At 63.8% G+C, this 14183-nt stretch overlaps 1 protein-coding gene across 1 annotated transcript; it reads right to left on the bottom strand.

The window, feature by feature from the left end:
• Window positions 1-1900: 1900 nt before the first annotated feature.
• On the bottom strand, window positions 1901-11128 carry E2F2 (E2F transcription factor 2). Its single transcript, XM_063355874.1, has 6 exons — window positions 10844-11128; window positions 5354-5441; window positions 4102-4321; window positions 3828-3986; window positions 3512-3626; window positions 1901-3242 (listed from the first exon to the last, which is right to left on the bottom strand). The coding sequence occupies exons 1-6, from the start codon at window positions 11126-11128 to the stop codon at window positions 2757-2759; spliced, it is 1353 nt and encodes a 450-aa protein (XP_063211944.1). The 3' UTR covers window positions 1901-2756.
• Window positions 11129-14183: the final 3055 nt, after the last annotated feature.

The following is a 14183-nucleotide window of genomic DNA, read 5'->3' on the forward strand; positions in this document are numbered from 1 at the left end:
CCCCAGACCAAGCACCCCTCATCCAGGGTAGATCGGGGGGTGACAGACCCCCGTCCCCTTTACTGAGCCTGGAGGGGGGGGTCAGTAAAACTCGGGTTTGTGCCTGATCTGACGGAGCCAGGCCAAACCCTGCTCTAATCCAGTGTCACTGGGGGGGGACAGGGACATGGGAAGAGCCATAGGGTGAACGGTTGTACTTTAAATATTCAGTCCCCCCGGCACCAGCAAGCAGAAGTGCCCACGGTTTAGCCTTGGGGTGCAATTTGCCCACCCCAATTTGGCGGGGGGGGGACGACCAGCACCCACACTGAGGTCCCTGGTCATCTCCTTCAGCAGGGCTCTGGCAGACACAGGGTTAAGAGGCTGCAGCCCAGGCAGGACGGGAACGGGGGAAATTCGGGGGTTCCCACTGGGAAGGAGCCCCCCCAGCAGACAGACACCCCCGGAGCCTCCTTGGGGGACACAGGGGGGCGACACTGGCCTCAGCAGAGCAGCCACAGGGGCAGCCCAGGGCAGAGACAGCGTGGGGCGGGCTGGACCCCCCCCAAACCCCTGCAGCCCTCCCCACCCCCGGGCAGGACCGAGACCCCCCCCCAGACACCCCGCTTCTCCCGGGGGTACCGCGGGGTCCCTGCCGGCGCGGGGCTGGCGACAGCCCCTTTGCTGGGGTGGCCCTGCCACCTCCTGGCGGGCTTGGGGACTGCGGGGGTGGGGTGGGGTGACACGACCAGGGGACACCCCCCAGCTCCTCCGGGACACGCAGGGGGACAGAGGACAGGATCGTGGCTACAGCAGTCTGTGCCCCTCACCCGGCTCACCTGGCCCGGCGTTCTCCTCCTCCTCCTCCTCTTCTTCCTCTTCTTCTTCCTCCTCCTCCTTTTCTTCTTCCTCCTCCTCCTCCTCTTCTTCTGCCCCGCCAGATGAACGTTGCAACATGTGTCGTGACCCCAGGTGCCATCAGACATTGCCAGGTACCACTGGACATCACTGGGTACCACCGATCATCACCGGGTACCCCAGACATCACCAGGTACCACCATCCATCACCGGATACTCCGACCATCACTGGGTACCACCAGACATCACTGACTACCCCAGAGACCACCAGATACCCCGGCCACCACTGGGTACCACTGGACATCACCAGGTACCACCATCCATCACCAGATACCCCGGCCATCACTGGGTACCCCAGAGACCACCAGTCACCACTGGGTACCACCGGACATCAGCGGGTACCCCAGATACCCCGGCCATCACTGGGTACCACTAGCCGTCACCGTGCCACCAGCACTGTTGTCACCACCGTGTCACGGCAGGACTTGGCAGGGGCCGGTGACCTGGGGCAGTACCCCAGGGAAGGGACCCTCCATGGGCACGGCCCCACCGGGGTCTCGCTCTGCAACCTCCAAACCTGCCCTCAAATCCGGGTGCACAAACCCATCCCAGCCCCGACTCCGGCGCTTTTCCCACGCCCAAGGGGCTCAAGCTCGGGCGAAGGCTCATCCCGGCCGGATTTGGGCTGGAAATCACCGATCCGCAGCAGGTCAGACCCGTTTCCCTCGCTCCAGCCACAAATTCATCTCAACTCTCTTCTCCACCAGCTCCTCCAGAGCCGATTGGCCACTTAAAAGGCCCCAAACCAGGCTTTTTTACGCTGAAAACAGGAGCAAAACCAGCCCAACACCTCAGTCCTCCCAAACCGCCCCAGCGTTTCGCCGCTTAAAGGGAAAGAGCCCCTTCCAACTCCAAAGTTTCATTTTATTTCATCCCCTCCCAGGCAGAAAACATCAAGTGCCACAAGTTTTTCCACGCCAAAACACACACTCCCACCCACGCCACCTCCCAGCCAAACCGCAGGAGAACCAACCCCAAGGAGGACAACTTAAATACGCCCGCTTAAAAATCAAAATACCAACCCGCCCCTCGCCAGCGCCGTGCCGAAAAGGGGGATCCCGTATAAATACAGTGCAATAATTACATCTATTTTGCAATGGCACAATTAAAAGCCGCGTCCAGCCCCGTGTCCAGGGGCTCGTCCCGCGCTGCTTCCCAAGCCCCTCTCCACAGGTGATGCTCCAGCCACCAGTTGATAGCATCCCTCCTCCCAGTACACTCCAGTTTCATTACCCCCCCTCCCCAGTACCGATAGCTCCGAGAGGCTGGAGGGAGCTGGTACAGACTGGAGGAGAGGGGCTGCAGCCCCCCAAGAAATACATCTCCGTGTCCTGGACAGGGATTTGCCGGAGCCGCTGATTTTGGATGCCAGCCGCAGCTGCGGGGCGCGGGAAACACCGCTGGAAACAACCCGTCATGACCCTGAAGAACCAGTCTAACTGGGAGCAACTGGGAGTGGTCCCAAAACATGCCACCACCACCCCCCCCGACATGTCCCAGTCCGGGCAGGGGTTTCTCTGCCACCCAGGGGTGCCCCTAACCCACCCCCAGTGCCATGGGGGGTTATGGCGGGGAGCTGGGATGGGACCTGGCCGGATCCTTCCCAGGGGTTTACACCACCCCAGGGCGCTCCCGGAGCCCAGCGAGGTGACAACCACAGCCCTCAGGTGACAACCAACCCAGGAGAGCGAGGAGAAGCCACCCAGGGTGGACAACGCAAGCCCTCCCCCACCACCTGCAAAAAAACCAGCACCCCCCCAACCCACCCCACGCTCTCCGGCCGCCCCGCAGAGACCCCACGCGCTCAGGACACAAATGACCGGAGGGGACAATGGCAAGGTGGGGGGCGGGGGGGTTGCTCAGTGCTTCAGCAGGTCCCCCAGGTCGTACGCCTCGAAGAGGTCACTGATGCCCTCGCCCTCCAGCCCCCAGAGATAGTCGTCCTGTTCCAGGGGGGGCGAGAAGGTGACGAAGGGTCCTGAGTCCAGGTGGGAGGGGGTGCAGGGCAGCTGGTCCTCCGTCTGCTGCAAGAGGTGTGGGGGCGAGCCCAGGAGACCGGCTTCCACCTCCAGCAAGGAACTGGGCCCCCCTTGGACAGCGAGAGGCAGAGATGATGGTGAGGAGGGGGATCCTGTGCCCCCCCAGCTCTGCGGGGCGGTGTGGGGCGGCTGAGGGGCTGTCCCGGGGCTGTGTGGCAGGGAAGGGGGTACGGCGTGGTCCCGTGGGGAGGTGGCAGCGGGGGGGACGTCGTGGTCCTTGGTGGGGCTCTCCTCCGTGATCTCCTCCGGGCAGAGGTACACCTCGATGGGGCCGTTGGTGCTCTTCAGGTGGAGCTGGAGGTTGTCCTGGGGGGGCAGAGCAAGGCTCAGCGGGGCACCCAGATGGGCACCCATATCCCACCCCACTGCCCCCAACCCGGGTGGGGTCCAGGCAAGGTATCGCAACCCCTAAAGGACCAGCTCAGGCTCAAACAGCCCCACGGAGACACCCCAAAGCCCCCCAGGGCCATGCTGGGCTGCACCCTTGGGATGCCCCAGATGAAGCCATCAAGGGTGGCGCGGATACAGCAGCACCCGCACCCCAGGACCGACCCCCGTCCTGGCCCCGCACGCACCTCGCTGAAGTCCGGCACCTCCAGCTGCGTCTCCGGAGGAGCCTTCACGGCGATCACCGTCTGCTCCTGGAAGCTGCTGATGGCACAGAGGTCCTGGTAGGTGACATAGGCCAGCGTGGACGGGGACCAGGTATAGGAAAAAGAGGGGCTGCGAGTGGGACGGCTCAACCCCCCCATCCCAACAGCAGCCTCCGAATATCCCGCCCCATCCCAGGGGAAGCCAACTGGAGGAGAAGTGGCTCAGAGGGGTCCCCAAGACCCTGTCCCCTGTCCCCAACACCCCGTCCTCCCTCCCCATCTCCCCCAGCAAGGATATCTCTGGTTGGCTTCGTCGTCGGTCAGCTGGTGGAACTGCAAGGCACAGTCCTGCAGGACCTGGTCCAGCGTCCCCTCCATCCTGGCCAGCTCGGCCACCTCCCCCCGCAGCGCCTGCTCCTTCTCCGTCACCGCCGCGTCCTCAAAGATCCCCGTCCCCCTGCCAGTGGAGACAGCACCTGAGTGACAGCACACTTTACACGTCCCCGAGCCACCCGTCCCCCCACCTTGCCCCATCCCCACGTCCCATGTCCATTCCCCCCAGCATCACTTACATCCACTGGATGTGGTTCTTGGACTTCTTGCGGATGAGCTGGATGCCCTCCAGCACGTTGGTGATGTCGTAGATGCGTCGTTTCTGGACCTCCAGCACCTCGGCCGCCCGGTTGAGATCCACCACGCCGTCGGATGACTCATTCAGCAAACGGATGAATTTTTTGGTAAGCAACCCCAGCGAGGTGTCGTAGCGGGTCTTCTCCCCAGGAGACTTGGGGGCTGCGGGGAAACAAGAGACCCCCCCCCCATCCTCTCCTTAGTGTGGGACACATGATGGAGGTGACATGAGAGACCTCCCCATCCTCTCCTTAGTGTGGGACACGTGATGGAGGTGACACAAAAGACCTCCACATCCACTCCTTAGTGCGGGACACGTGATGGAGGTGACACGAGAGACCTCCCCATCCACTCTTTAGTGTGGAACATGTGTTGGAGATGACACGAGACCTCCCCATCCTCTCCTTGGTGTGGGACACATGATGGAGGTGACGTGAGAGACCTCCCCATCCTCTCCTCAGTGTGGGACACATGATGGAGGTGACGTGAGAGACCTCCCCATCCTCTCCTCAGTGTGGGACACATGATGGAGGTGACATGAGAGACCTCCCCATCCTCTCCTCAGTGTGGGACACGTGATGGAGGTGACACGAGAGACCTCCCCATATGCTCCTTAGCATAGGCATGTGGTGGAGGTGACACAGCGCTGAACACAAGAGACTTTCCTGTCCTCTCCATAGGGTGGGCGATGGGACAGAGGTGACACGGTGCTGGACACAAGAGACCCTCACCATCCTCTCCTTAGCCTGGGCCATGGGATGGAGGTGACAGGGGGGTGGAGACAAGAGACTCCCCCCATCCTTTTCCTAGTGTGGGACACGTGATGGAGGTGACATGGGGCCAGACACGAGACACCTCCCCACCTTCTCCTTAGCCTGGGCCATGGGATGGTGGTGACACAGGGCTGGACCCGCTGGGGACATTAAACACTGTACGATCCCTAATCTGGTGGGAAAATAACCCAAAAATACCCCCCCCTCACCCCCCCAGGAGTTTTCTGCCGGCGCAGTGAGTTCAACCAGCTCAAAGAGCTGCCGAGCAGAAGCAAGGAGGGGCTGAGGAGCCGGGGCCACCTCGGGTCACTTTGGGTGGTGCTAGAGGGGACATCGCAGCAGCATTAAGAGGGGAGAGAAACGGGGTCTGTCCCCCCCCCAGCTTCCCCCCCACACACACATCTCTCCCAGCGCCACTTACTCCTGGGGCTGGGGACCTGCGCCAGCGTCCTGCCCTTCCCCTTGGGCGTGCGAAATTCGGGGCCTTCCAGGTCCAGCTTCCTCTTGGCCTGGAACAGGAGAGAAACCCCCACATCGGGAAAGAGCCAGATACCCTCCCTGAGCCCCCCCAGACCCCCCCCCGGGGGTGCCACAGCCCAGGGTTGGCAAGGGGGGGGTGGATCTTGCAAGAGACTCATCAAGTTGCAAACCACCCCCCTTCTGGGAAGGGCTCCACACCCGAGAGGGCGATGGAGATGGGGGGGGAGGAGATGGGGGGGTCCCGGCACCCCCCCACCATGGCTTCCTGCCCGCTCCCGCCAAAGCACCCCAGCCCGTCCCAGCGATCCCACGGCAGCCGCGGGGAACCCACTGGGATTCCTCCACCAGCTCCTGGCATGGCTCCGTGGGGCTGAGCCTTGGGAACGCGGCGGCAGCTCCCAGGCCGGATCCTCACCCTCCCAGATGGATCGTTGGGGTGCAGGGTTTCACCCCCGCCTCACCCCACACACACGCACCCCCCCCGCCACGGTTGGAGGCAGCCGAGGGCACCCAGCTGCTACCGCCGCACCTGGGGCCGGGGCTCAGCCCTCCCCGGGGACCCGTGGGTGCCCCGGACACGTGCACCCAGCTGGAGGGAAACTGGGGCGAGGTGAAGTTGGGGGGGGGGAAAGGGGGAGGGAGGGGGGCACACAGTCCTGGGGCATGTCCCCGCATATGCTGTCCCCTCACCAGGGCAAGCGACTCCTTTGAAATGGCCCCCAAGGGACATTCCCTCCCCCCGGCCCCGCTCCAGCATCACTTGGGGAGAAAAGATGAAGGGAAGGGGGGGTGGGGGGGAGGGAGGTGCAGCAAAGCAGATGCAGAGAGGACCCGGGGGGGGCTGTCACGAAAACCAACACCCCCCCCAACAGGTGCAAATCCCTCAGGACCCCCCCCTGCATATGAGCTGGGGGACTTTGGTCAGCAGTAGAAAGCAGCCCCCCCCCCTCCACCCAACTCCAAGTACCTGCTCCCAGGCCGGGCTGTCCCACAGGGTCCCCCCCAGCACGTCCCGCATGGTGCCCGGGTCCCCGCGCTCAGCTCCGACAGTGGCTCCCGGAGGGGAGCGCACCCCACTTTTGCGGGGAAGGGTTGGGCGGCGTTCCCACCCGTGGGGGCCGGCAGGAGGAGAGGCGCCGGGGGCTGTTTTCCGCCCCCCCAGGGAGCCAGGTTGGTCCCAAGCTCCTGTGGGAATCTCTTGCCTCCCTCCCTTTCCCCCAGCGGGTTTTCCCCAGCGAACGCGCCTCCATCCCCGGCCCCGCGCCCCCGGATCTGCCCCCGAGCTGCCGGCACCCCAACGGTTAACGCCGAGCCCATGGGAAACACCTGCCCCACATCAGACCCCAAAGCATCTGCCAGCACCATTTGGGACAAGGAGGGGAGGGGGGGCATCCTCTGGCCCCCCCCCCTCCTCCTGCTGGCACCCAAACCCTTGCTTCTCCAGACACCCATGGCTGTGTCCCCACCACTGATGTCGGGGGGGGGGGGGCGGGGGGGCTGGCTGCACCCCAGCTGCCCAAGCAATGGGGAAACTGAGGCACAGGAGCAACCCAGGGCAGGTCCTGGTGTCCCCAGCCACCTCCCACCCCCCAGGGCCACAGCCACGGCCACCAAGGGGGTGTCCCCATGTGGAGGAAGGGACAAAGGGGGACCCCCTGCCGTTCAGGGTTGGGGGCGGGGGGGGGGGAGCGGGGGAGCTCGGGGGGTTCGGGCAGGGGCACACCAGGAAGGGACAATGGACAAGGGGGTCCCTCCTGTGTCCCAGCTGCTGCCCCCCCCGCCCCCGGCTGGGCAGGATTAGGCACACAACAGCTGAGCGGGGCACAGCCAGGGGCTCCCAGCGCCCTGCCAGGGCTGGGGAGAGGCGGGGGGGGGGGGGGCAGGGACCAAACCCCAAGACACCCCCCCCGCCCCCCCCCCAGAGCACTGCGAGGACCCCCCCACGCTGCTCGCCAGCCCCTAACCACTGCTTCCCAGGATGCGGGGCCGGGGGGGGACCCCGCTATGATGCTGAGGGTGGGAAAGGAGGCTCGACCCCCACCTGGGGGAGGGCAGGAGCCTGCTGGTGGGGGGGGGTGTAAAGTGGAGGGGGGGGGAGGGCAGGCTGGGCCCCCTGCCAGCTCTGCCTGCCAAGCACCCTCAGCCCAGCCCTGGCGCCAGGGGCTACACCCTGCACCCAGCCCAAGCATCAGAGCAGCCCCGGGGGGGCCACGGCGGGTTCCTCCTGCCAACGCTTCCTTTCAACAGCACCCGCTGCCTTCTCCGGGCTTGCCCGGGCCCTGCCCGGCCCTTCTGCACCCCCACTACACACCCCGGTTTCCCCCCCCCCCCCCCCCCGCCCTGTGCCAGCCCCTCCGCCCTCCCCGGGGCGTGGGAACGCAGTGCCCGGGAATGGGCACCCGGAGCTGGCGGGGGGCCACCGGGCACCCCAGGATCGTGCCACCGCGCCAGGGATGCTGCTCGTGCCAAGGGGCTCCTGGATCAGCCCCCCCCCCCCCCCACCAGATGCACCCCTCCCTGTCTTTGGGATGGCAGGGCATGGAGCGGGGGGACGCAGAACCCCCAGATTTAGGGGGTCAGAGGGGTTTTCAGCGCCATCGTGGGGCGGGGAGGGAGGCTGAGCCCAGCCCTGGCTGTGGGATGGGGAGCCCTCCCTGCGGTGGGGGGGAGGCTGGACCCCCACGCTGGGTACCGCTCCGAGATGCAGCCAGCATCTCCATCCCCTCCGACAGCCCCATCCCAGCATGGATGGAGGGGGAAGGCCTGGCATGAGATGTTCTCCGGCGGAGAGGGGCTGGAGGCTGTAAAACCCCTCTGAGGGTGACACCACCTTCCCATCCATCCTTCCCCTCCTCCCAACTCCCTGCACCCCAAAAAAAAAATCCCCTCTCCGGCCTGTGCAGAAAAAGCCTTGATGGGATCAAAGCGGGACGGGATCAAAGCGGGATGGGATCACCCTGGGTCACCCCAGCAGAAACCGGGGTGCTGCCGAGCGGTTCTCCCGCCAGGGAAGGGCTCCAGAGCCCAGCACCCACAGGGGCTGCCACCCTCCTGCCACCCTGGGTGCTCTTTGCACGGGCAGCCCAGCCTGCCAGCTCATGCCGAAACCGCGGCGGACTCTGAACACCAACGTCCCGGCACAGAGGAGGCACAGAGAGCCAGGACTCCGCTCACTCTGGGGATCCTTCGCAGCCCTGAGCCCCCATAGAGCCCCCATGGCCCCTATAGGGACCCCATAGAGCCAGGAGCTGGGCAAATACTCAGGGTGGGATTGGCACTGGATAAAACCCCTCCGAAATACACACGTTCATGGGGGGAAACGCATTCTCCTGCTCCAGAACCCTCAAATCAGAGACTAAAGGAAATCCGAGAAGTTTTTCGACCATGAGAGACAAGGCATCCCGCTTTCCCGCGGCCGGACGTGGGGTGATGGGCTCCCTCCAGCTGCACCAGGTGACCCTGGAGCATTTATACGGCACAAATCCAGCAAGTGGGAGCGGCCGCAATTGCCCTGGCCAGGAATTGGGAGGAAACGCTCATTATCTGATTGCCCCGGATCTGCACACAAAGGTTGTGCCCATAAACTGGGGGGCAGGGGTTTGGGGGGGGGGCGCCCAGCTGCTGGGGCTGCGAGTGTCGTCGCACCGGGATTGGAAATGGGATCTCCAGCACCGGGAGTGGGATCACGGCATCAGGGAATGGGATGGGGACAGAGGGGAACGCCGCTTGCCAGCCACCAAGGGGGATGCAGGAGCACTTCCATGTCCCCAAGCGTCCCATGAGCCCACCCGGACCCCGTTCAGGGGACAGTCGTGGGTGGGAGCACCCTGAGCATCTCCTGGCATGGGTGATGATGATGGTAATGTCAAAGAGGCCACCAGCCCAAACCCTCTTGTCCCCAAGTGTCACTCCATGTCCCCAAGTGCCACACGAGCCCCCCAAGACCCCAGTCAGGAAACAGCTGTGGGCAGGAGCACCCTGAACACCTCCCTGGCTGGGGCCTTGTGTGGGTGACGATGACGATGGTGGTGATGCCAAAGAGGCCACTATCCCCAAACCAGCCCCGCAGCGATGCAGAGAAACAGGACTGTGAGTTTGTGAGGTGTTTTTTGGGGGGGTGGGGGGGTGGCAGCACGGGTCTCTCCCTCCACAACAGCCCCCGGCAGCGCAGGATTCATCATCTCACGCGTTTCGGAGACAAAGAGAGCAGGGAAAAGACAGGTGGCCCCGGAGCCCCCCGGGATGGGGCTTGCAACGGCCCCAGCCAGCCTCGGGGTGGGGGGGGACGCACGGACGGGGGAGCAAGGACACCCCCTCTCCCCCAGCCACCGCGATGTCCCCAGCTGCCACCGAGCGTCAGGGATGGGGGAAAGGGGAGGGGGGAATAAATAAATAAATCAAGCCTTGAAAAAACTAAATCGAAGTTAGCGGGGTCTGGGATGCCTCCCAGGACCCGAGGAGAACAGAGGCTCCCAGTGAAGGTTGGATGCGTGCCCGGGTTGGGGCGGGCAGGAATTAAATGCCAGCTGCCAGCGGGAACGACCGGCCGGGGGCTCGGCGGGGGGCCCAGGATGAGAACCGGGCCGGGCCGAGCCACCCCTGCACCCCGATGCCGGGCACGGGGCCAACACCGGACCTGGGCCTCAGTTTCCCTGTTTAGGGACGGCAGGTGCCAGGCTTTGCAAGCACAGCCCTGTCCCCTGGCTCGGTGACAGGGACACATCCAGGGCCACCAACCCCCTCCCTGTGCCAGCATCAGGGTCCCTGCTTCAAAGCCTTGGGGTGTCCCATGGAGGATGGGGATTGCTTCAAATTCCCCCCCACACACACACACACCCCCCCCCAAAAAAAGGCATTGCAAGCCCGGCTGTAACTGCAGGCAGGAACCAAGCTCGGGCAGCGGCGCTGAACCCCGTGTCCCCCCACCTCCCCGGGTGACGGGTCACCCCCGGGGGGTCACAGCCCCAGGGCAAGGGCCGGTGCCCCCCACCCACATGATGAAACCCGTTCCCTTAATACAAAAAGAGGTTTTGCAAAGGGCCTCAGCGCCACGGCCGGGTTTGGAGGCACGACCCAGACTGTTTGCAAGCTGGAGAGGGGGGTGGGGGGGGTGGGGGGTAAAAAAGGCCGAAAAAGGCTGAAAAGCGGAAGCCGGGAGCTTTGCAGGCCCACAGGGGCGAAGGGAAGTTGAGAAACGTACGAGCCATTTCACTGCGACTTCTGATTTCAAACCTTACCCTCCCCCACCCCAAAGAGACCTCCGAGGGGGGGTACGGACCCCCCCCCCATATCGGCCGCAAAATTTGGAAGGGGAGGGGGGCTCTGCATCCTGGGGTCACCCACCCCCCTGCTCCCCAGTCCCCACGGAGCCCCCAGCCCCGCGTCCCACGGCGGCGAAGCCCGGGGAGGGGATGGGGTGCAGACACCTTACCTGCAGCCGTCCCGCCGAGGCCGAGCGGAGGGTCCTGAGCTGGGGACCCTGGGGGGTGGCATAAAGACACCCCCCCAGGGCAGCGGGGACGCTGACAGCCGCCGGCGTGTAGACCTGGGTGAAGGAGCCGGTGGATAACGGGGGGCTGCCCAGGCTGGAAGCCCCCCGCTCCACAGAGCCCATCACCGACATGACCTTCTTCGGGTGGTGGTGGGGAGGGGGGGGCGGGAGGGCGGTGCCCCCCCTCCCCGGGGCGGGGGACACTCCCCTGGGAAGCCGCAGCATTGCAAAGTCCTTTCCGAGAAGCCCGGCCCTGGGGAGGGGGACAGAAGCACCCCAGCCAGGTCACAATCTCAGCGGCGGCATTTTTTTGGGGGGGGGATGGGGGGGGGGGGTGTCGTCCGCCGGGCGCTGACACCCGCCGGTTTCCAAAAAAAAAAAAAAAAACCACCCCAAAAAAACCAAAACACACACCCCCCGGAAAAACCTGCAGAGAAGCAACGCGGCGGCGCCACCAAAACCGGGCGGAAAAAGCGTTTTTAGCCCCAAAACTGGGGCCGGATGGGGCCGGGGCAGGTTGGGCCCGGTGCCCCCCCCCCACCCGGCTCCGCTCCTGCCCGATCGTGCCCGGCCCCGATCGCGCCTTATTTTTTCTTCTTTTTTTTTTTTTTTTTTCTCTCTCTTCTCTGTCTTCTTTTTTTTTTTTTTTTTTTTTTTTTTAAGCGCCAAACGCCGTCCCGCGAAATTCGGATTTCCCGCGGAAAATGCCGCGCGCTGATTGGCCGCCGCCCCGCCCTTCCCGCGGCAGCCGGCGGCGCCGCGCCGGGGGTGGGGGGGGGCCTTAAAGGGGCCGCGCAGAGGCGGGGGGGAGGCGGGGGCCCTGTATGCAAATCAAGTGGGCGTGGCCTGTTGGGGGGCTGGGATGGGGGCGTCACTGGGGCTGGGATTGATTTTTTAATTAATTAATTACTTATTGAAAAGCACCACCCCCCTCCCCCCAATCTGGTGGGTTCCAGGCTCAGCACTGTGACCCCCCCATCCCGACCGCCCCCCACCGCCATTCCCATCCCCAGCTTCTCCGGGGGGGGGGGGTGGTTGCATCTATTTTGGGAGACACGATATTTTGGGGTCCTCCAGCCAGAGGCTGCCTGGCAGCACACCCCCACTGCAGGCAGAGCTTGGTGCTGTTTGGGGGGTGGGGGGGGGCAGGGACCTCCGAGGGGCTCAGCGTGAGCAGATTTGGCCCCCGGCTCACTCACACCAGTTCGCCCAACCCTCCACCCACTAGCCTCCCAGTCCCAGCCACCGGCCACCCATCACGTGTCCTTGGAGGGCTCCAGGTCTGCCCGGCAAAGGGGTGGGGGGGAGGAAGGAGGGGGTGCCGGGCCCCCCGTTTGGCCCACGGGGTGTTTCAGGGTGCAGCAGTGGCGGGAAGCACCGAGGCAATGGGTGAGGGCAACTGCGAGACTCACTGGGACCAGTAAAAGGCCACCGCAGTCACTCAGCTGAGACACTGTTTAATCCTGCTGGGGCCACCGAGCCACAGTGGTTGGTTCCTCTCCATCACCTGGTTCCTCTCTATTGTCTGGTTCCTCTCCATTGTTTGGTTCCTCTCCATCACCTGGTTCCCCTCCATCATTCTCCTCTCCATCTTCTCCCCTCCATCGTTCTCCCCTCCATCGTTCTCCTCCCCATCGTTCTCTCCTCCATCGTTCTCTCCTCCATCGTTGTCCTCTCCATTGTTCTCCCCATCGTTCTCCTCCCCATCGTTCTCTCCTCCATCGTTCTCTCCTCCATCGTTCTCCCCTCCATCGTTCTCCTCCCCATCGTTCTCCCCTCCATCGTTCTCTCCTCCAGCATCAGGCAGCTTCAGGTCCATGCCTGGGATGGGGACGTTCAGCTGCAGAGATGGATTTTCTTGCAAAGAAGCCTCCTGGAAGACAGACAGATGGGCAGACACACGCCCCGGCACTGTCGCCTCAGCGCAAAGAAGCCTCCTGGAAGACAGACAGATGGACAGACACACGCCCCGGCACTGTCGCCTCAGCTGTGGGTCAGGATGGACACCAGACCCCCGGACTCCAACTCAGCTTGGGGGATGACACACAAAAATTTTGCCAGGAGCCTCCGATCCAGGACAGACGCGTGCCTCCCACCGGGCAAGGGCTTTGAGGCAGAACACAAAGCCTGGCAGCAGTAAAGCCACCGGGCGGCTGGGCACCATGTCCCTCTGCCAGGAGCACGGCTGAACTTGGCAGCTCAACCCACCCAGACCTTCATCTTCTCCCCTACGGGGGAGAAGGCAACGGCTGTCTCCATTTCAGTGCACAAAGACAACGCCGTGCCCGGCGGGGCGGATAAATCCGTGTCGCTTGGCTGCCTTGGGCTGGCTTCGGCTGGGTGACCCTTGGGACAGGGACATCAGGTTGTGGGGAGAGCTTGGGCTTTGGGGGCTGGTGCTGGCAGGTTGTTCCCCTACCTCCTGCAGGTTGGACAAACTGGAGGCGATGTCCCCAGACATCATTAATGTGACCTCACTGGGGTACGGGCTGTCCAAGAAGGTGGTGTTGAAGATCTTCTGCTGAATCAGCTCGTGTTTCCTGCGCCACGTTGAACCCAATGGCCCTCACCTCCTCCCCTATGCTGGAGGAACAGCCAAGGGAGGAGTTAGGAGCATCCTTCCTCCTCCAGTACCTAAGACCTGCTCAACAAGCCTTCTCCAGGCTTTCCAGCCACGTCCTTCCACCAGCAAAGTCCTCTCCCATGCCAGAAGCCATAGGCTGATATGTCGCTCAGCAATACCTCCGGGTGGAGGTCCACCAGTTTCCACCCCCCAACCCAAAGACACAGCTCTCTCTGGAGAGGTTTTGCCTTGGCAAGGGATAAATGGGCTGATCCCACCCCACCCACCCTACGACCAAGCCAGCAAAGAGGAAGGTCTGCAGTAGGTCTTACACATCGAGCTCCTCACGGATCTATTTGTACTCCCTGATGTTCTCCTTGCTGCTTTCCAGGAGGCGATGGACTTCACGCGAGGTCTCCTTGCTCAGCTTGCCTGGCTCGCTGCCGGTGAACGGGTCCTGGGAGATGTCCATGAAGGCTCCATCCCCCATCACCTTCGGGCTGAGCTGAGGGTTCGTGTTGGCCACCCACCGTTTGGCTGAAAGGGTTAACGCAGGGACAAAAGGACTAACCCTTGTCATCAAACAAGCCAAGCTCAGAGTCCTATGGAGATGGAAATCCCGGCCTTTAAATGCTGCTGGTGGGTGCAAAGTGCAGATCTCTGCTACAACCAGCTTCGAACTGCTGGAAAACCTCCACTTCCAGCCTCCTCCCGTCC

This window comes from Chroicocephalus ridibundus, chromosome 19 (assembly GCF_963924245.1).
Source record: "Chroicocephalus ridibundus chromosome 19, bChrRid1.1, whole genome shotgun sequence".
Taxonomy (NCBI): Eukaryota; Metazoa; Chordata; class Aves; order Charadriiformes; family Laridae; genus Chroicocephalus; species Chroicocephalus ridibundus.

What these genes read in the sequence shown, in the direction of transcription:
- E2F2 (XM_063355874.1), bottom strand. Translation starts at nt 11,128, where the DNA reads ATGCTGCGGCTTCCCAGGGGAGTGTCCCCCGCCCCGGGGAGGGGGGGC. An exon ending in CCTCGGCGGGACGGCTGCAG is followed by an intron (nt 5,442 to 10,843) that starts GTAAGGTGTCTG and finishes CTCCTGTTCCAG; the next exon opens with GCCAAGAGGAAGCTGGACCT. An exon ending in GACGACGAAGCCAACCAGAG is followed by an intron (nt 3,627 to 3,827) that starts ATATCCTTGCTG and finishes GTCCCCGTCCAC; the next exon opens with GCTGGCCTATGTCACCTACC.